Below are 21642 nucleotides of genomic sequence, written 5' to 3' on the forward strand. Positions count from 1 at the left end.
TACCATCCGATTGCGGATGATACGCGGTAGTTCTTGTTTTCTTCATGCCTAGTCTATCACATATCCCTTGGAATAGATCACTTTCGAAGTTCCTGCCTTGGTCACTATGGATCTCCAAAGGCACTCCAAATCGGCTGATATATTCTTGGATCAACTTATCTGCAACGGTGGCGGCCTTCTGGTCTGGAAGTGCGTAAATCTCGACCCACTTAGTGAAGTAATCCATTACTACCAACATGTACTTGCCCCCATTTTCACTTTCTGGAAATGGCCCTGCAATGTCCAAAGCTATTCTTTCAAACGGGCTTCCAACATTATATTGTCTCATAGGAGCTCTCCTTTTCCGGTGAGGCCCGTTACTCGTAGCACAAATAGTACATTTCTTACACCAGTCTTTTACGTCGTCGGAACTGTTCATCCAATAAAACCGTTCCCGAATTCGCTGAAGGGTTTTCCTTACACCAAAATGCCCTCCCGATGGACTGTCATGTAACTGACGAAGTACCTCGGCTATTCTGCTCTTTGGGATCACCAACTGTCTTCTTTTCTCTGAACCGTCATCATTTTCTAGGACTCGTTTGAGCAAGCCATCTTCGATGATAAATGAGTCCCACTGGGCCCAATACGTCTTAACTACTGAGCATAGGTTTGATATTTCCTGCCAAGGTGGTCGACGGTTTTCCTCTTTCCATTTTCGGATTTTCTGTATAACTGTATCTCTCTCTTGTTCTTCCCTTATCTTAGTAGGCGTCCAGTCGTCGTTGAAAATCGTCGTTCTTAGCATTGCTGCTTCCTTGGATTCCGTTTTGTTGCAGTGGGAACACTCTGCTGGGCATGGCCTTCTGGAAAGAGAATCAGCGTTTCTGTGGCTAACTCCGGCTCGGTGCTCAATCTTAAAATCGTATTCTTGGAGTCGTTCGATCCACCTGGCTATCTGACCCTCTGGATTCTTAAACTGCATCAACCACTTAAGGGCGGCATGGTCGGTTCGGATTAAAAACTTCCTTCCATAGAGGTATTGATAGAAGTGCTCTACTGATTTAACTACTGCTAGAAGTTCTCTTCTCGTGACGCAATAATTCCGCTCAGGTTTTGAAAGAACTTTACTAAAATATCCGAGGACTCGTTCCTGTCCTCCTTGAATCTGAGACAGCACTCCTCCAATTCCCACATTACTTGCATCCGTATCTAAGATGAACTCTCCTTCTGGCAGTGGATACCCCAAAATTGGTGCTGTTATTAAATGCTTTTTCAACGTTTCAAAGGCATTTTGGCAGTCTATATCCCAGCGGTATTCTCTTGCTTCCTCTGTAAGTCGCGTTAATGGCTTAGCGATATCTGCAAACTTCTTAATAAACCTCCGGTAGTAAGTACATAGTCCAAGAAAACTTCTCACTTGATGTTTGTCAGTTGGTTTTGGCCATTCCTTAATGGAATCGATTTTTCCCTTATCCACGGCCACTCCTTCTTTACTGACTATATGACCCAGATAATTGACTTTACCTTGAAATAGCTGGCACTTCTTGGGGTTTAGCATCAATTGGGCAGCTTTAAGTCGATTAAAAACGTTTTCTAAATTGCTCAAATGATCTTCGAATGTCTCCCCCAAGACGATTATGTCGTCTAAATAAACCAGGCATGTTTTCCAAGATAACCCTCTCAACACATTTTCCATAAGCCTCTCAAATGTCGCAGGAGCATTACAAAGTCCAAATGGCATAACGTTGAATTGCCACAATCTAGATCCTGTGGTGAAGGCTGTCTTTTCTTTGTCGACTGGGTCCATTTCTACCTGCCAGTATCCAGACTTCAAATCTAAAGTAGAAAACAATTTACTTCCAGCCAATGTGTCCAATGTGTCATCGATCCGAGGCAGAGGATAACTATCTTTCTTGGTAACGTTGTTCAGCAAACGGTAATCCACACAGAACCTCGTCGTTCCGTCTTTCTTCTTAACCAGGACCACCGGAGAGACCCATGGGCTCGTAGAAGGTTCTATCTTTCTTCATTTCCTGAACAATCGTTTCAGCTTCCTCTCTCTTCGCCTGTGGTAATCGTCGAGCTGTTTGACGAATTGGCTTAGCATTACCAGTATCAATTTTATGCTTAACAACGCTAGTTCTTCCCGTCTTTCCTCCTTTCGGTACAAAAATATCACGATACTGCCGCAGAAATTCCCTTAGTTTCCTTTTCTCCATCTGATTTAGAGACTGTCCTGCAACTGCAACCATTTGGTCGAATTTGTCGTTGGAATTATCAGATGTTGTCGCCTGACGGATTATGGATGTCACAGGTACACAAGTTCCTACTTTTGTCTCTTTCTTTATGGTCACTGGGTAGTCGTTGACATTGATAAGTCTCACAGGAATTTCTTTAGCCGAAGTCACCAATTCCTTTCCAATTATGATTCCACGGCCAACCTCATCGTCGTGGTTCCAAGGCTCCATCATAACAGGTCTCCCTTCGTCCACAATTCCCTGTAGCCGCGCTACTATGATCGTTTCGCTTCTCGCAGGCACGACTGTATCTTCTGTAATGGCTGCTTGCACAGTGTTGTCATTATGTGGATGGAGAAATACCTCCTCGTTGCCAACTTTGATTACCTTATTCTTAAAATCCAATTGGAATCCATGCATATTCATTACGTCCATTCCTAATATAACATCCTCTTCGATGTCAGCAACTATAACAGTATGGACAAACTTTTCTGCCCCCCATTCCCAATTGTACCTGGATTTCTCCATGAATGTTGGCATTTTCACCTGTAGCGGTCCGAAGTCGTAACCTCGTTGGTAACAGTTTCTTTCGACTGTTTATAACTGTCGGGCGTATAATGGTTCTGGTCGCTCCGGTATCCACCAACAACGTATGCTTTTTACCATTTATGTCTCCATCAACATATACACTATCTTCACGACATTTCAAAGAAGCTATTAGTATAAGAGGGTCTTTGGAAAAGTTCCGGGTTGAAGCTGCTCCCCTAAAGCCGACTCGTTCTGGTTTTCCTGATGGTGAGTTTCTTGATTTTATGGTCTTCTTTTTCTTGCATGTAATACTTTTCATCATATTAACGAGCTGGTCAAGTTTATCTTCATCTCCTTCCTCTTTTACAGTCCTAACTTTACTGTACCCGCCAGAGGCCTGCGTAGCTGACTCGTATTCGAGGGCGGCGGATAAGACATCAACCAGCGTCTTGTGGCGAGCTAATCGTAGTGTTCTCTGCATTTCATGATCACGAAGACCATCAATAAACGTTTGAACGGCCAATTTTTCCATCATGTCTTCGGGAGCTGTTGGATAAGCATATCGTACTAATCTGGCAATATCTACCTCATATTCTTGAAGAGCCTCATCTGTCTTCTGTCTACGATTTTTAAGCTGTGACTGATATACATGCTCCAAATGTTCGTGGCCATATCGCATATTTAACCTCTTCTTCAGTTGTTCGAAATCATCGGTCTCCTCTACGGCTATGGTCTGAAGCACATCTAAGGCATCTCCTCGAAGAGCGATAGTCAGGTTTACAGCCTTTTCTTTTTCAGACCATCCATTTGCTCTTGCGGCTGATTCGAACTGTTTCATGTAGTTGTTCCATGATGATTTTCCGTCGAAAGTTGGGACTTTAACATGAATAGAACCTCCACTTCCTTCAAATTTCGGCCGTGTCTCCAACTTAAATTTCGTCTCGTCTTCTTTTATCTCCACTGTAATCGGATTGTTACCTCTCTCTGCTGTCCCTGTTTCTTCCATCTTCCTTTCCATCTCTTTAATCTTTTCTTCGAAGGCCAACTTATCGGCAGCAACTTGGTTTTTTAACGAAGATATTCTATCGTCCAGGGCAGACATCTCAGAAGTGACTTTAGAGATTTCTGAAGAGATGTTAGCAGAAACTTTGCTTTCCAGGGAAGAAATCTCGTTAGAAACTTTGCTTTCTAAAGAAGCGATGTCGCCGGAAACTTTCGAAATATCGCCAGAAACTTTGTTCTCTAATGATGCGATATCACCGGAAACTTTGTTCTCTAATGATGCGATGTCACCAGAAACTTTGGCTACATCACCAGAAACTTTCGAAATCGACGAGAGGACAGCATCTTCAAATATATAAGTCTCTGGATCTAGTCCTTCTTCTAGCAAAGCGTTCTTTAGTCGTTGGACTAACTCAGCCTTTTTTCCGGTAGAAGCTAATTCTCTGTCTTCAAGATGTCTTCTTAAATTAGTCACTGTCAGCTCATAAATCGTAGCCATTTTCACAATTTATTTTATATTCACTTCGGAACAATACTTGTTATGATTACTATAAGTCTAATTTACTTTTATTTCACTTCCGACACCATTGAAATGTTATTTATTTATGTCTATTTAATTTATAATGTCTTTATCAAAAGGTCCTTATTTTAATTTATTGAAAAGCACGATAATTTATATCAACAATTTATTTGATTAATAACTACATAATTTATGTATCCGAACGGTACAAGTAAATTCGCGACCGCGAGTCTTCAGACTTAACTGGCCCTCCATATAAAAATGTTGTATTTATATACGAAATCCTGATATACTAGAACATTCGAGAGTAACGTTGTCTTGCATCGAAAGATCGAGAAGCTTAGCCGGGCTCATTCACCATAATTTCTACTAACTTTCCTAATTCATATTATTTCTACAAGGACACTTAATTTCTACTGCGTATTTACATATTCCGATATGTATCATTCATTTATTAACTATTTTTATTTTCCTTTTCATGGCGCAAATCCGGCTTACGGAACACTTTATGGCTTATGGGAAAACCCATCGTTAACTTCTATTCATTGTTATATTTATACGAAAGATTATTTATGACTAAGATTACTTTTGGTTAATTCCAGGCAGCTAGTATTTTTTTATTTTCTATAATCTCTGAAAAATTGATTTCATCGTACATTTAATATTTTTACCCTTCAATTTTGAATACCACAACAATATATATATATATATATATATATATATATATATATATATATATATATATATATATATATATATATATCTGGGTCACGAAATTAAGATAAGTAAGGACAATCAAACAACCGAAGTATCCAGAAAAATAATACAAGGATGGGCAGCATACGGAGCTCTTAGGAACGTTTTTAAGGGTGACATTCCAACTAATATGAAGAAAAAAGTTTTCGACCAATGCGTGCTACCGGTGATGACCTATGGTGCAGAAACATTATCGCTCACAAAGAAAAACGCACAAAAACTAAGGGTAACGCAGAGAAGAATGGAGCGATCAATGATAGGGGCTACTCTGCGAGACAGGATTAGAAACGAAGATCTACGAGCTAAGACCAAAGTCATAGACGTCATTGAAAGAAGCTGTAACTTAAAATGGAAATGGGCTGGACACGTTGCCAGAATGAAGGATGAAAGATGGACTCGCAAACTAGTTGAATGGAGACCAAGAGCCGATAAACGTAGCAGACGAAGACCACCAACACTATGGCAAGATGACTTACGAAAGACAACAAAAAACTGGATACAGCAAGCACAAGATAGAACACTTTGGAGACAAACAGGGGAGGCCTATGTCCAGCAGTGGATTAAGAGAGGCTGATGATGATGATGATTTTCCACAATACGACGGGCACGACTAAGTCGATAAAAAAGACCAAGGGTAGTATCTTTTCACTATTTGGCAACAGATGGCATTCTAGGATTTTAAGTGAATTATCTGATAATGCTTTGCAAATGCAGTATAATTGAAAACACCTCTATTTGATATTCGTCCATTTATTCCTGCATCTACCATAATAAATTCATAATTGCTATTTACAACTGCCATCATTACAATATCTACTAAAAAACTTTTTGTTATTGTAATAATATGAGCCTGTATGTGGAGGTTTTTTGATTGCCACATGCTTTCCATCTACAGCTCCTAGGCAATTAGGAAAATTCCAATGAACATTGAATCCATTGGCAAGAGCTTTCAATTCAGTTTTTGTTGTTGGCAACTACAATTACAAGTTGTAGTAACAAAATGTTTTTTTCCTTTACAGCAGCGTTCAAAGAGAAGGGTAAAACAAAAGGCAAGAAAACTTGATGAGTCCAAACAATTAATAGCCTTAGCCCGTAAAGACCTTGAACAACCACAAACTGATTATAAAAAAATTGCTTCTTCTTGGGCAGTAGAACTTGAAAAAATGACTCCTCAGCAACAAATTTTTGCGAAAAAGGCCATTAACGACATACTATTTGAAGGTCAGTGGGAACACTGCATAGGAAATCTGTGCAAATTAATACTTTTTCTCCAACATCTGCTCCATATAGTAATTTGCAACCAAGTCCTGTCTATTTTGACAGTGCGCAACCTCAACTACTAATTGAATAACAGACTATAAACAAGTCAGAGTCCCCTACTGTTTGTAACTATTTTTCAACATTTCAATAAAAATATAAACTGTACAGTAAACGGAGATATTTAAAATAAATTTTGTTTTGTGTTTAAAATAATCTTATGTATTTACCTTTATGTAATCCTTCAGGCAGTTTATTACAGGACAAGTTTTCATTACAATTATTTCTATGGATTGTAGTGACACAGCACTTGTGAATTTTAAATCTTCAAAGGTATTTCCAGTAGCTAGGTAACGTAATGTTATAGATAAACGCCGACTTGGTCAGATAGCATCTCGCATAACAGTATCCCTTTTTTGAATTTCAAGTATAACCATTCTTAATAGTTCATCAAATAATGTACTATCTAGTGGTAGAAAGTTTTGAAAATCACTTGGTTCGCTAATTCTTAAATCATTTAATAAATTTTCATGAGTGTACTTATTTCTTTTTTTGGACCATTCTTTCATCCACCTGCGTTTATTTCGTCCCTTGTGAAGCTACAACTAATGCGATAGCCACACAACTCACCTTTTTTTATTCCACATGTTGATAGCACAAGTTTCAGGCGGGAACTAATTGATTGTGCAATAATATTAATTCGTGTGTGTTAACCTACTAATATTATTATACAATATATGGTACAATAATATCGACGCTAATATTGACTGTCTATAAATATAGGGGCCGCTTAAAATTACCAAGCTACAGCAGAAAATTGCATAAAATGTTATTTACGGTTCTCTCATATCATGTAATATTTTTCAGTTTTTCCAAATAAAACTTTTAGCTTATGTTAATTTTTTCATTGATATTATGTAATATTTCATTAGTAAACAACATTCTTGAGAAAAAATTATAACTTTTCTATATTACAATGTAAACTGCAGTAAAGTAGAAGTCGACGGCAGACATGACACTTTGGCAATGTGGAGAAAGTACTAATACGGGTTATCCCAATAGTCTGGGTGTTTTTAAGTTATTGTTGGATACCGGATTGTACAAATATAAGAGTTATTGATTATTTTATACTTATGTAGGTGCTAATAAAAAAATATTTTTTAACCCTAAAATACTTTTAATACCAGCTCAACGCCTCAAAAAATGAAGACGAAACAGGAATTCCACCAGCAAAAATGAAAAACCAGGTATTAGACACTAAAACCACGAATATTTAAAATATGGTATTATTTTTTGGCCCAAATCTACAGAAGATTTGGGCCAAAGAAAGTACGTCCGATGTGTATCATTTGCCCTGAAGTTTTAATAAATGATATAATGCTTTATGTATGCATTTGTCTGATGTAGAATGAGTTGAAAAACTAGCATATAAGTAAGATATATTCATATATCAACGATTTAAATTTAAGTGTAGAAGGAACTTCTATAAATGCGTTTCATTTATTTAATAAAATAGATGGATTTAAGAAAAAAATTATTTTTGGATGCATAAAGTAAATAAGAAGTATATTGATTTATTTAATAATTATTTTGATTTTTTTAATTTGCAACAAGATTTAAACTTAACTTTAAGATCAAAATTAAATATAATCATTGGACATCACTTACACTCTTTTAAAAATAGTTTCGAAAAATATTTCCTATCTGAAAAAACCACGTGTGAAAGAAATATGTGGATAACACACCCGTTCATACTATTTGACAGTATTAAGATAAAATTAAGTGACAGTTAATATGAGTACCTCTTTGAGATTAGTACAGATATTATGTTAAAAGCTAGGTTTTCAACAATCTCTATAGATAAGTTTTCGATCAAATTGAAAAATGAATATCCCATCTCTATATGAGAAAGCAACGAAAATTTTAGTCCCCTTCGCAACTACATATTTATGTAAAGCGGCACTTTAATCTATGATAGTAATAAAAAATTAATTAAGAAGTCGTCTTTCGGTTATTTCTCCACTCCGACTTAGCTTGACTAATTTAGAACCCACAATTGAAAAGCTGATTCAAGAAGAGTAGCCGCAATCTCCTCAATAACAATACATGCCAATATAAAAATGATAGATGTTCAATTATTAGTGTAGTATCACATGTTGGTTATATTGTCGTGTTCGTATGCAATGATTTTGTGATTTTTTTTATAACGTCTGAGATTTTTTGTTGTAACTTTTGGCGGGGGTTTATTATTTATTAATAATTATTATTACAAACAAACAACAAATTGTATTTGTTGTAAATGCTTTTGATCTTATTTTTAGCGATTTTAGCGATTTTAGTGATTTTTGTTAAAGCTTATATACGTAATTTTTATATGTATACATAATCACATATCTTTACATTTCAATTATTGTAAGTAAATGACCCTGAACATGTTACAATTAATTTATGTAGTAGTTCTTTAATTTCTAGTAGGAGTTTGTTGTTAAAAAAATATTACTGGCCCGCCTATTTTTTTGCAAATTTTAATGTTTCGCAGGCCAAAAAAGGTTGGGAAACACTGGGGTAGACTATACAAGAGTATAGTAGAATAGAAAGGAGTTAAGTGGAATATAAACTAGAGCATAGATAAGGAGAAACCAATTTTTAGTGAACTGTAGTGTTTTTCTTTGGGCACTACAAATCATTACTACCTATGTATAATTATAGGATCCAAACACATGTCAGAAGAGAGAACGTTTCCCTTTGATTCTAAAATTATCTGCTTTTATGTATAGTAGTACGAGTTCAACTATGAGGATATATCAAACCGAAGGTGTAAAACATCATTAGGTCTCCTAAATAATTCATTTCTTGTAGATATTATTTCAATACTTTCCGTTAAAAATGATATGTTAAGAATAAATATATACTGTGGTGTAACACAAAATTGATTTTTCTTACTCACATTATTTATGTCGATAAAAGTTTTTCTGGATATATTATTAAGCTTTAAATTAGATCCTTTTTTCTTCTTCTTACTAAGTAATAAGAGATAAGTAGCCGTATGATAATCATATTTCCATTTCTTGAGATAGTGCCACATGGTTCTACTTTCTAATTGATAATGACTAGCCATAACTTCGACGCATTCTCTCTGATAAATATTTTTGGAACTCTGGCACACTATTTGGACCGGCTCGAGAACACCAAGAGTTAGCCACTGATGGTTAAGGAGGTCGTTAACGGTGATTCGCTTTTTCGGATCGACTTGAAGCATAGATCTGATTAACTTTAGACTCTCTAGAGATAAAAATGAAGGTTCCTCGTATCGTCCCTCCTAAAATAAAAAAATTAAAAAAATATTTAGAATAGTAATAATTTATACTTCCAGTAAATGATTTTGTAAAAATAGTATCAAAATCTCTGGTCGTATATATATATATATATATATATATATATATATATATATATATATATATATATATATATATATGCAGTAGACTCCCTCTATAACGAGAACTGAAATGGCAGACTAATTACCTCGTTATAAGCGGATCTCGTTATACCAACAACAATAATATTGTGCATACATATGAATATGTAGTTTTCTAAAACATTAACTTTCTATAGTGAAGCCATTCGGAGCAATATAAGATGCTAATAAATATTGTTTGAATGGCGTTTTTAAAACAAAGTTGTTTACTTGTCAATGAAATGCATTAAAACAAAAAAGAGTTGTTTACTTTTACTGTCAATGATATAATGTTAAAACAAAAAATCTGTATTCTGTAAATATGTATAAAGCGTATAAAGTTATTTTGTCATTTTTGACTGCTTTAAATTGTCCAGTATTCTATCTATCATATTTTCTAAAGATGTGAAACAGTTTTATGCTTCTTCATTTGCGTTTTGTCCTTGGATAAAGTTTCTGACAACCTTTAAAACACTTTCCACATCTTGTCTATTAGGACCCATATTATTAGGTGTGAATGGTCAACCCAATACAATGACACTTGTGACTCATAAATTTTACATTTCCGACTAAGAATCATAAATTGTAAGAAGTTTATTGCGGGCGGCCCGCAGTTAAAAAGGGTATTTATTTATAGCTACGGCCGGGTCAAAACGTAAAAAACACGTTTTGCAATCTTATTTTCTCTCGTTATAAGCAAATTTACCTCGCTATAAAGGGTTATAGTTCAATAGAAATTTCACGGGACATCTAATGTACCTCGTTATAAGCGAAACCTCGTAATAACCGTGTTCGTTATAAAGGGAGTATACTGTATATATATATATATATATATATATATATATATATATATATTACAGATTTCAGCAAGAGCTTTACTACGGTTTTGATGAATTGAGATGCCGAATATAATAAATAAATAGCGAAAGGAGCACAATTCGTCAAAATTTCCGTGTATGAATTTGTATCAACAGACTGTCATAACGTTATTTCTGTATGCCCTACGTCTTTAGACAGCCGGGTAGATACAAACTCATATACGGAAAGCCAGCGAATGTGTCCTGTTATTTCCACTTCTTCGATGGTAGCTACAAAAAGCGTCACCTATTTCGGTAGCCTTAAACGAAAAGGACTGTCGTTTTCTGTCTTTTTGAACTGAACGAAATTTGTAAACGATTTACAGATTTCAGCAAGAACTTTGCTACGGCTATGATGAATTGAGACGTTGAATATATAAATAAACAGCGAAAGGAATAGACGGACAGTTTGACGAATTGTGCTCAAAAAGACAGAAGTAGGTGGCAGTTTGTACATATATATATATATATATATATATATATATATATATATATATATATATATATATATATATATATATATATATATATATATATAGTATTTTTCATATAAAAATGCGTGCACGTCACAATTTATATAAAGTGACGTCACTTATATTTAAAAGTCTTTCATAGGCGTCAACATGGTATAATAATCAGAAAAATGTAATCATCATTATTTTGGGAATTTTAGGATTATATTGATTAAATAACCAAAAACCTTTGTTATTATTAATAATATAAATTTTATGAAATAACTCTGTAAGTCTAATATTCCACAAAATAATAATTTTAATTAAACAGTAAACATGTACATCCCTTTCTTTCTCGCTTTCATTTCTAATCTTTTTATTACTTCTTTTAATTCTTGCTTACTTCTGGCTATCAGTACAATGTCGTCAGCGAATGCTAAGCATTGGTGTTTTCTTTGATATATTAAGTCCTGACCTGTTGATTCCAGCTTCTCTGATGGTAACTTCGAGGACGATACTGAACAACAGCGATGACAGTGGGTCTCCTTGTCGCACCCCCTCACTGACCTCAAACTTATCTGTTTCTTCGCCATTTATTTTAACCCTATTCTCTGTTTTTCGGATTATCACTTTTACCATTCTTATCAGTTTTTCACTAATTCCCATTTCACGTAGTGCTTTGTATATTTCTTTGCGTTTTATCCTATCGAACGCTTGTTTAAAGTCGATGAATAGGGCCATTGTAGGTTTCCCATATTCGTAGCTTTCTGCTTGTATTTCGCGCAGTAGGAAAATTTTATCCACTGTGCTGCGCCCTCTTCTGAATCCACATTATATTCCCCTATGTCATTATCTATATTTTGAGATAGCTTACCTTTTATATATACTGCAAGTATTTTATATGCAACATTTAGTAGGGCTATTCCCCTGTAATTGTGGCATAAACTTTTGTCGCCTTTTTTGTGAAAAGAGCACAGTGTCGCTTCGGTCCATTCCTTCGGTAATTTTTCTTGTCCCCATATGTCTTTTAGCAACTTTTCCAAATGCTTAATTAGTACTGGTCCTCCATATTTAAACATTTCAGCTGTTACTTCATCTCTTCCTGGGCTCTTATTATTCTTTAGTTTCTCTATTATTTCTTTTATTTCTTTTTCGTTAGGCGGTCTTTCCTCTACTCGTTCTTGATCGACATATTCCTTCACTTCTTCTTCCTCTTCATATTCTGTTGTGGGAATTTCATTTAAAAGTTCTTCAAAGTATTCTTTCCATCTGCTCAATATTTCTTCGTCACTTACTAAATTTCCTCTACTTTTGTTTTTGTAGTGTACAGGTTTTCCTTGGTACCCCTTTTTCTCATTTTTCACCCCTTGATATAAGTTTCTAATTTCTCTATCTTTATTGCTCTGTTCTATACATTTTAATTTATCTTCATTGTATTTTCTTTTCTTAGATCTTATTATTCTTTTGACTCTTTTCCTTTGTTCATTGTATTTTCTCTCTATCTCTGTTGTTTTTTCTTGCATCATTTTCATTCTTAATTTATTTCGTTCATCTAGTTCCATTTTACATTCATCGTCGAATCATTCTTTGTATTCGTGTTTTATATTTCTATTACTGGCCTGAGCTGCTTTGGTCATACATACTTTTATTTGCATCCATGTTTGTTCAATATCCCCACTTTCTGCAATATTATCTAATCCTCTACTGACTATTCTTTCATATTTATTTTGTTCCTCTTCTGTCAGTAGTCTCACAGGTTTAGTTGCTTTATACTTTTTCTTCCGCTGGTTTCTAAGCACTGGAATAAGTTGTTTCATTTGTATTCCAACTATAAAGTGATCTGAATCTGCATCTGGACCTCTGTATGTTCTTATGTTCTTTATACATTTTTGCATATCTTTTTCGACAAGCACATGATCAATTTGGTTTATGGTTTTCCCATCCGGTGATCTCCACGTTCCTTGATGTATTCTTTTGTGTTGAAAGTACGTGCTCATAATGATCATATTTCTTTCTTTCGCGAAATCAATTAGGAAGTGACCATTTTCGTTCGTTGTTTCATGCAAGCTGTATTTTCCTATGGTGGGTACATATATTTCTTCTTTTCCTATTTTTGCATTACTATCACCTAGCACTATTTTTACATCGTATTTGGGGATATTTTCGAATACTGTATCTATTTGATTATAAATGTCTTCCTTTATTTCTATACTTTTGTCTTCAGTCGGTGTATGTATATTTATAAATGTTATTTTTTGGTATTTTCCTCTTATTCTTAATACACATATTCTCTCTGAAATTGGTTTGAAGTCAACGATTAGATCTTTCAGCTTTTTATTTACCACAAAGCCTGTGCCTAACATTCTATTTTCTCCCCCGCTGTTGAAAAATAAATAGTCGTTTAATTCCATTGAGTTTTGCCCTAATTGTTTTGTTTCTTGTAGTGCTACTATTTCGAACTTGTATTTTTTGCATTCGTCGATTATGTGTTTTAGTTTTCCTTCCTCGTACGTTCCTCTTACATTCCATGTCCCTACTAATATGCATTCGTTTATTACTTTGTTTCCAGTAATGATCTTTACATTTTGTTCATCTCTTGTACCTTTATCTTGCCAAGTCGTCTTCGTTATTTTAGCCTGTTTAAATTTTGCTGTTAGTTTTTTGGTTTTACATTTTTATCTTTTACTAATTGTCGTTGGCTGTTATTCCATGTCCATATTTCTTCATCAATGATTAGCTTCTGGAATCCTATTTTTACATTTTTTCCATTATATCTCTCTGCCATAGCCTTACTTCTAATTTCTTTCTGGATAATTCTTTCCTCCTTTGACATATCATCATTTATGTAGATTCGCTAGTCTGTTTTGTTTTTTAGTTTATTCTAATTTTTCATTACTTCAATTTTGTTCTTCACGCTGTTAAGTTCTACTAAGGTAGTATTTTCTCCTATTTTTCTCGCTCCATTTACATCTACTGACACTTGTAGTTCTTTTTCTAGAAAGTTCTCTACGGCCTCTCGCAATAGTTTTTGATCATTTGTGTCAATGTTTAGTCCTTGTATTACTACATTTTTCCTCTTTTTTCCTTTTTCCAGTTTCTCTATTTTTTCGTTTGCTGCGGTAATTTCCTTCTCTAATTGGCCTATTTGTTTAATAGCTTTTTCGTTTGTTTCTCGCGTCTTTCTTATTTCATCTTTGTAGTCGCTTTGTTGATCTTTTAGTTCTGTAATTTCCCTCTTTAGTTGCGTAATTTCGTCTCGTGATCTATATTGTTCTTTTTTTATGTCTTTTACATCTATTGCTAATTCTTTCATCATTTTCATCATTTGGTCGATTCCACTTGTGTTTTCATCTTCTCTTTTTTGTGGGGTTCTTGGTGTTTTTTTTTGATCTCCTGGAGTAATATTCAACATCTTCTCTCCTCCTTTTTCCTTCATCAGTTAACTCCTCATCTGAATTCATTGTTCTTTATTTATAATAATTTTCTGTGCTAGGGTTATTAGTCACTGCGTCACGGGTGCAGTTGTGCGAAAACTCTACTCAATTCAAATTTCCGCCCACACGCGCGCTGGCTGCGTCCAATACTCCAACACTTTTATTCCTAAAACTCAGAAGCCAGCCCTGACTATATGTTTATATTGTTTGTATCAAAGCTACTATTATTACTATTAAAACTAAAATTCTGCTTACTTACGATTTCCTGTTGTATTGTTTACTTAATTATCTGACTAATGATCTTAAAAACCAACCGATAAATATTTCTTATCTTTTTGTCACTTTGCCGAAATCTAATTTCTTTATCAATGCTACTTTCACCATTTTAATTAAATTACGTTTTTTTTTTCAAAGTAGACGAATCGAAAGTTCTTTTTTATAAACACTTATTATCTATAGTTTACTTTAATCACTTGTATTTATTATTTGACTTCCGACACCGTGAAAAGGTCCGATATGCGAATTTATTTTCGTCGATGTCGTTGTCTGCAGGTGTGTTCGCTTTGGCTGCTAAACCCAAACTCCGATCTTAACTTTAAGTAACATTATTAAAAATTGAATTATAGATATTTAAAAAAATATATAATGAAGTTACCACTCTTAAACTTCTCAGTCGCTGTCAGTGAAATGCGACATGAATCTAGGTACCACGCCGAACGAGAAAAGACAGTAACCTTGAGGTCTTGATACCGCCTTTAGCAAAAATCCATGTTTTCGTCTAAATAAACGAAGGAAGAACATTCTTTTTTAAATTTGTTATAATTTCTTAAAAATTCTATTCTTTTGTGAACGACACTAGCTCTTTCACAAAAAGCCTTTCTATTGTCTTCCCTTTTGATCTTAAGGACAATCTGTCTTAAAACTCTCCAGAGACTTGTTCTGGAAATTTCAAATATATTTCTGTCTTTTAATTTTTGTAGCACTGAATCTAAAGAAACATGTTCTTTCTTTTCGCGCATTTTATATATTGTCTCACGGATTTCAAATTTGCAACCTTCGGGAAGATCTATAGTCTTTGGTTGTCGGCGAGATTTATATTGTGCGACATTTTGTTCACTTTGTCCACTTTTTTTGCTTTTTGCAAAACCGACTTTAGTTTTGTTTCACTAATACAGAGTGCATCACACACATTTATATACGGACTGAACAGGTCGCAAAGGGCCCCCGTTTGTTTTCTCAGCAGTAAAATAAGAAAGTACATTAAATATAAAGTTGTCTACATCTAAAACACGTCTCAGCATTTTTGGCTTCAATAAACAAATACACTACACTAAACTCTCTCTTAACGGGAACCTCTCTTCACCGGAAACCTCTATACGGACGGTTTTTAAAACTAAAATCAGTCGGCGATATATGAAACTGTATGTAATTTTTCGTTACTTTTTAATATCTGTAACGACTCGGTACTTTAACTATCAATAGCCGGTATGTTATAACCGTTACTTTCTGAATTTTAAGAGTACATCCACTCAAAGCAAACAAATATTTAATTAAAACTAACAAAGTAAAATTGTAACAGCCACACCGCTCCATGGCTGAATACCACCGAAGTTACCATGACAGTGTCCACCGTGAGTGAACGGTGACAAGAGACAGATATATATGTTTTGTTGTTGTAAGATGTAGGTTAAATTGTAACACATGGTTTTCCTTTTAATAAAATCGTGTAAATCAATATTCACAGTCATTACCTAACTATTTTAACTAATACCCACATCACAACTGGCACCCAACTTGGGCAAAATAGTTTAAAGTGTAGTTCGTACTGTGAAAATCGTAAAGTTTCATTGTGAACAGGAAAAAGTGTTTTTGCTCCCGCCATTGTAAGGTGATTAGTGGACATTTTCACTTAGTTTAGTGCTTCACAACAATAAATCTACTGTGTATGTGACTGCTGTGGAAACTCCGCACAGACCATCCAAAAACATTCTGTGGGAATATCAATCTTCCACTACAGACCATTCAAAACATCCTGTGGGAATATCAATCTTCCACTAGGCCATTCAGAAACATCCTGTGGGAATATCAAGCTTCCATTCAAGGGTATTTACAAGAAATAAGCAACAGAAACTGTAAGCCTTTAATTTTTATTACTATTTTTGTGTTAAACTTGCAATCACGGCAACAAACGATAAACACAGTTATTCGCTTAGGTCGACGACGGTTTTTAGTTCAAGCGAATCAACATCAGCAGAAATGTCTTCGGTAAATTTAACAAGCGAACAGTTTCAAGCCTTATTAAATACAATAGCAAGGCCTATTTCGGACTCAGGTAGTTTAGCAAAATGCGCTTCTCGCTTCGATGGATCAAAGGGGGCTGATGTAAAAGCTTTTATAGATGCGGTCGAGATCTATAAAGAGTGCACCCACGTATCTGACGCGAACACATTAAAGGGTATACCCATGCTGCTAGACGGTTTCGCCGCCACGTGGTTTCAAGGTGTTAAAAATACGGTAAACACGTGGGCCAGCGCCATTAATTTATTACGATCGACTTTTGGACCTCAAAAACCAGCCTACAGAGTGTATCGGGAACTGTTTTCGACGGAACAAGATGCTAAAACTCCGTGTGACATTTTTGTATGCAAAGCGCGCGCGATAATAGCTCAGTTACCGGCAGATACATTAACCGAAGCCACTCAATTAGATATGGTATACGGTTTGTTGCATAGGAGAATACGTGAAAAAGTAGCACGTGATAAGATCAATACATTTAGCGAACTCTTAAAAGAAGCGAGGCAAACTGAAGAATCGTATGAAAATCCGGAAATAAACATTAAAAACGAAAACGAATCAAAACGGGTACGGTGTAGCTTTTGCAAAAATCCAGGTCACGTGAAGGATGAATGTCGAAAATTGGCCGCAGCCAGAACCAGGGAAGCAGATTCTCGAAAATCTTCGGTTGAGCCCAAACCTAATCCTCCTTTAGTAACTTCTCGTACTAGCACTAAACCAAACTTTTCCACTTCGAATCAGATTTCGTGTTATGGATGTAAGACTCCTGGATTCATTAAGAGTAATTGTCCAAAATGCAAATCATCCAGTAAATCCTCAGCAGTATCTGAATTTATGCTTGCTGAAACAGTTAATGTCGACCAACATTTTGCCACAAACCTATCAACTAAACCCATTGTTCAGGTCACTATTGAAGGTCATGTAGGTCATTGTTATCTTGATTCGGGAGCACAGTGCAGTATTGCTGGCTCTCAGCTAAGAGATATCCTCTTGAAGGATGAGGTACCCTTTTCCACAAAAAGTGTAGACATGACCCTAGCGGATGGTAGGACTACTTCTACTACTGTTTTGGTCTTTGATTTAGTTGTTATCTTACAAAACCGCTCTCATAGCATTTCCTTAATTTCTGTGCCCACACACACAAATAGTCGTACCTTACTGGGGGCAGACTTCTTAAGAAAGGCTAACATCATTCTAGACATTCCTAATGACTCATGGTTTTATGGTGATTTCCCTAATATCCCCTACTCATTTGCTCCAGATCCAGCTCAGGTCAGCTCTCCTTGCCAGGTCAATAGCGTTACTCTTGCTCATTTAGAACTACGAGTAGATGAAGGAATTTCTCTATCCTTAGAAGAAAGATCCAATCTTAACAACATTGTTAAGGAAAATTCTGATTTATTCGTATATAATATAGACCCTACTCCATATGCTGAACACTCCATTGTATTGGTTGATGATGTACCAATATCTGTTCCACCTTACCCTATGTCAGAGCCCAAAAGGCAATTACTGCGTCAGGAGTTAGATAAACTTTTGGCTCAAGGCATAATCGAAGAGTGTGAGTCCCCATATGCTTCACCCGTGGTACTTGTGCCTAAGAGAGATGGAGGTATCAGATTAACAGTAGACTATCGACGCTTAAACGCAATAACACGTGCAGATAAGTACCCTCTGCCACGTATTGAAGATATTTTGCATGCAGCAAAGGAAACCCGATTTATGACTACCCTCGACTTAAAATATGGTTATCATCAAATCTCTGTACGAACAGCTGATCGTGACAAAACAGCCTTCGTGTGTCCATTTGGCACCTTTCGTTACACACGCATGCCCTTTGGTATGTGTAACAGTCCCGCTAGTTTCCAAAGGATGATTGATAAATTTCGTGCTGGTCTTCAAAATCTGAATATCCTAGCTTATTTAGATGATCTGATAATATTATCCCCATCCTTCTCTGATCACATAGACGATTTGAAACAAGTATTCAACCGGATGCGCCTATTTAAATTATGTCTAAATAGAGCGAAATGTTCATTCGCCTGTGAGGAAGTCCTATATCTCGGACACATCCTTTCACCTTTGGGTATCCGGCCAAGTGAAGATAAAGTATCTGCCATATTAAACATGACACCACCCCTAAATGTTACTCAACTGCTAAAATTCCTGCAAACATGCTCATGGTTCCGTAGATTCATCGAAAATTTCTCCCATGTTGCTAAACCTTTGTCGAATTTAACCAAGAAAAATGTGAAATGGACCTGGGGAGCAGAACAACAAGAGGCCTTTGAATGTCTGAAACAATTATTGTGTTCCGCCCCAATCCTACGACAAGCTGACTGCAATTTACCTTATATACTTCGTACAGATGCTAGCAATTATGCTTTGGGGGCATGTCTTCTCCAGGGGGAGAAAGAGAACGAACGACCTGTAGAGTATGCTTCGAGACTTCTGACTCCTGCTGAACAAAACTATAGCACTACAGAACGAGAAGCTCTCGCTGTGGTTTGGGCAGTGAAGAAATTTCGAGGATACTTAGAAGGCGCTACTACAATAGTGCAAAGTGATCACCAAGCCTTAAAATGGCTAATGACCTTAAAGTCCCCTACTGGACGGTTAGCTCGATGGGCTTTAGAGCTCATGCCATATGGCCTAAAAATAGAATATATCACAGGAAGAAAAAATGTAATCGCAGATACTCTATCAAGGCCTCCCATGACAGAAGTTCCCATCATAGCTGAAGTTCATCTAGTAAGAGTAGATTTTCCAACTCTTAGTGTTGCTGATGTTCGAGAAGAGCAGCTTAATGATCCAGATGTTGCCAAGATTATTAGATGTTTAGAAGATCCCTCTTCTGACACAAGTGTAGATTTCAAGAGGTGGGCAGAAAGAGGATATATCATGAACAATGGGATATTATACCGTTATACTCCTGAAGTAGATGAAGAAGAGCCCCAATTGGTAGCGTCTAGTACACGTATTCCTCACATACTGCATGAGTACCATGATTCCGCTACTGCTGGTCATTATGGAGTGGAGAAGACTTATCAAAGAATAATAAAACGCTACTATTGGCCTGGAATGAAGAAAATATCTCTGACCATGTAAGTAAATGTCTTGAGTGCCAACGCTATAAAGTCTCTAACCTCAAACCCGCTGGTCTCCTACAAACCCCTGTTCAGTCCCAGAGGTTTGAAGTGCTATCTATTGATTTATTTGGGCCTTTGCCCCTCTCTCCACAAGGTTATACATGGATTCTGGTAGTGGAAGACACTGCTAGTCGTTGGGTAGAATTATTCCCGTTAGAATCTGCTACTGCCGCTGCCTGCGCCAAGTGTTTCATAGACAACATAATCTTACGATACGGAATCCCTCGTCGAGTCGTCAGTGACAACGGTACTCAGTTCGTGAGTGCGGTAATGCAGCAAGTGGCGCATTGTTTCGGGTACCAACAGAACCTTATACCTGTATACCACCCGGAAGCTAACCCCGTCGAACGAAAAAATAGAGACATTAAAACTCAGTTAGCTATTCTAACAAATAATGACCATTCGTCTTGGTCTGAAAAGTTACCCGCTATACGGTTCGCGATGAACACTGTGAAGTGCGACTCAACCGGTTTCACTCCCGCGTACCTCACGTTCGGTCGCGAGTTACGAACTCCTGATGATGCAAATCGTGATTTTCGAAGCATCATAGCCAAGGACAACTTCGTGCCACAAATTACGCCCTATCTAATAACTTTGAGTAAAGCTCTTAGTGAAGCCCGCGAGACACATGAACAATCCCAAGATAGACGTAAGAAGTATAAAGACTGCCACCGCCGCTCGGTTTCGTTCGAAGTAGGTGATATTGTGCTAGTCGATTCGCATACACTAAGTGACGCGTCTAAGTCCATAACTTCGAAGTTCGCGCCGCGTCGTGACGGACCCTACAAGATGACCAAAATGCTGTCCCCTACAACCTATGAAGTTTCACACATCGACACTCCGGATGTTCCTGCTGGAAAATATCATGTCTCAGCCTTGACGCCTTTCCATGCCGATCCAGAAGATCCGTGCCCTGCTCCAGTTCAACCTCTCCGTAGAAGAGGTCGTCCAGTGAAATCCTCAGAAGCCGACCCTCCTGCTCCACTGGTCTCCTGCCCAGAGTCTTTGACCCTTGGGTTAGACGATAGCGAAATGGGCCCTCCTGTTGGAGATGACCTTGCTCAAATTGAAGCTGAACCTGAACCTGACCCTATTGCCAGACGTAGACAACCCCGACCAAAACGTTGTCATTGCTGTCCTGTAGAGCTCTATTCCTGCTTAGACTCTGTTGCCCCACCCGCGAGTCGCCAGGGTGGTGCAAAGGGGGAGGATGTAACAGCCACACCGCTCCATGGCTGAATACCACCGAAGTTACCATGACAGTGTCCACCGTGAGTGAACGGTGACAAGAGACATATATATATGTTTTGTTGTTGTAAGATGTAGGTTAAATTGTAACACATGGTTTTCCTTTTAATAAAATCGTGTAAATCAATATTCACAGTCATTACCTAACTATTTTAACTAATACCCACATCACAAAATACTATATAGATTCTTTTTCTGGTTTCTGAACCATCGTTCTGCTAAATTCTTTTCATTTATATTAAAAATAGTACATTTATTTTTATTACAGTTGTAGTACCTAATAAAGTTATAAAATATTCGTTGCCGTAATAATCCCAAACAGTCGTATATTTGTGGAATAACATATATATATATATATATATATATATATATATATATATATATATATATATATATATATATATATATATATATATATATATATATATATATATATTGAATGAAAAAGACAGAAAATATTTGATTTCACGTTCA

The 21642-nt window shown here is 36.3% G+C and overlaps 1 protein-coding gene across 2 annotated transcripts in view; it reads right to left on the reverse strand.

Moving 5' to 3' along the window:
• The window catches only part of LOC140443477 (maternal embryonic leucine zipper kinase-like), a 376616-nt gene that overhangs the window by 316158 nt on the left and 38816 nt on the right, over positions 1-21642 (reverse strand). For both annotated transcript variants that reach the window (XM_072534778.1, XM_072534777.1), the window contains exon 4: positions 9227-9598. In XM_072534778.1, the coding sequence (XP_072390879.1) occupies positions 9227-9598 (372 nt within the window). The remainder of the gene's footprint in view (positions 1-9226; positions 9599-21642) is intronic.

The sequence above is a fragment of the Diabrotica undecimpunctata genome, chromosome 6 (genome assembly GCF_040954645.1).
Source record: "Diabrotica undecimpunctata isolate CICGRU chromosome 6, icDiaUnde3, whole genome shotgun sequence".
NCBI classification, from domain to species: Eukaryota; Metazoa; Arthropoda; class Insecta; order Coleoptera; family Chrysomelidae; genus Diabrotica; species Diabrotica undecimpunctata.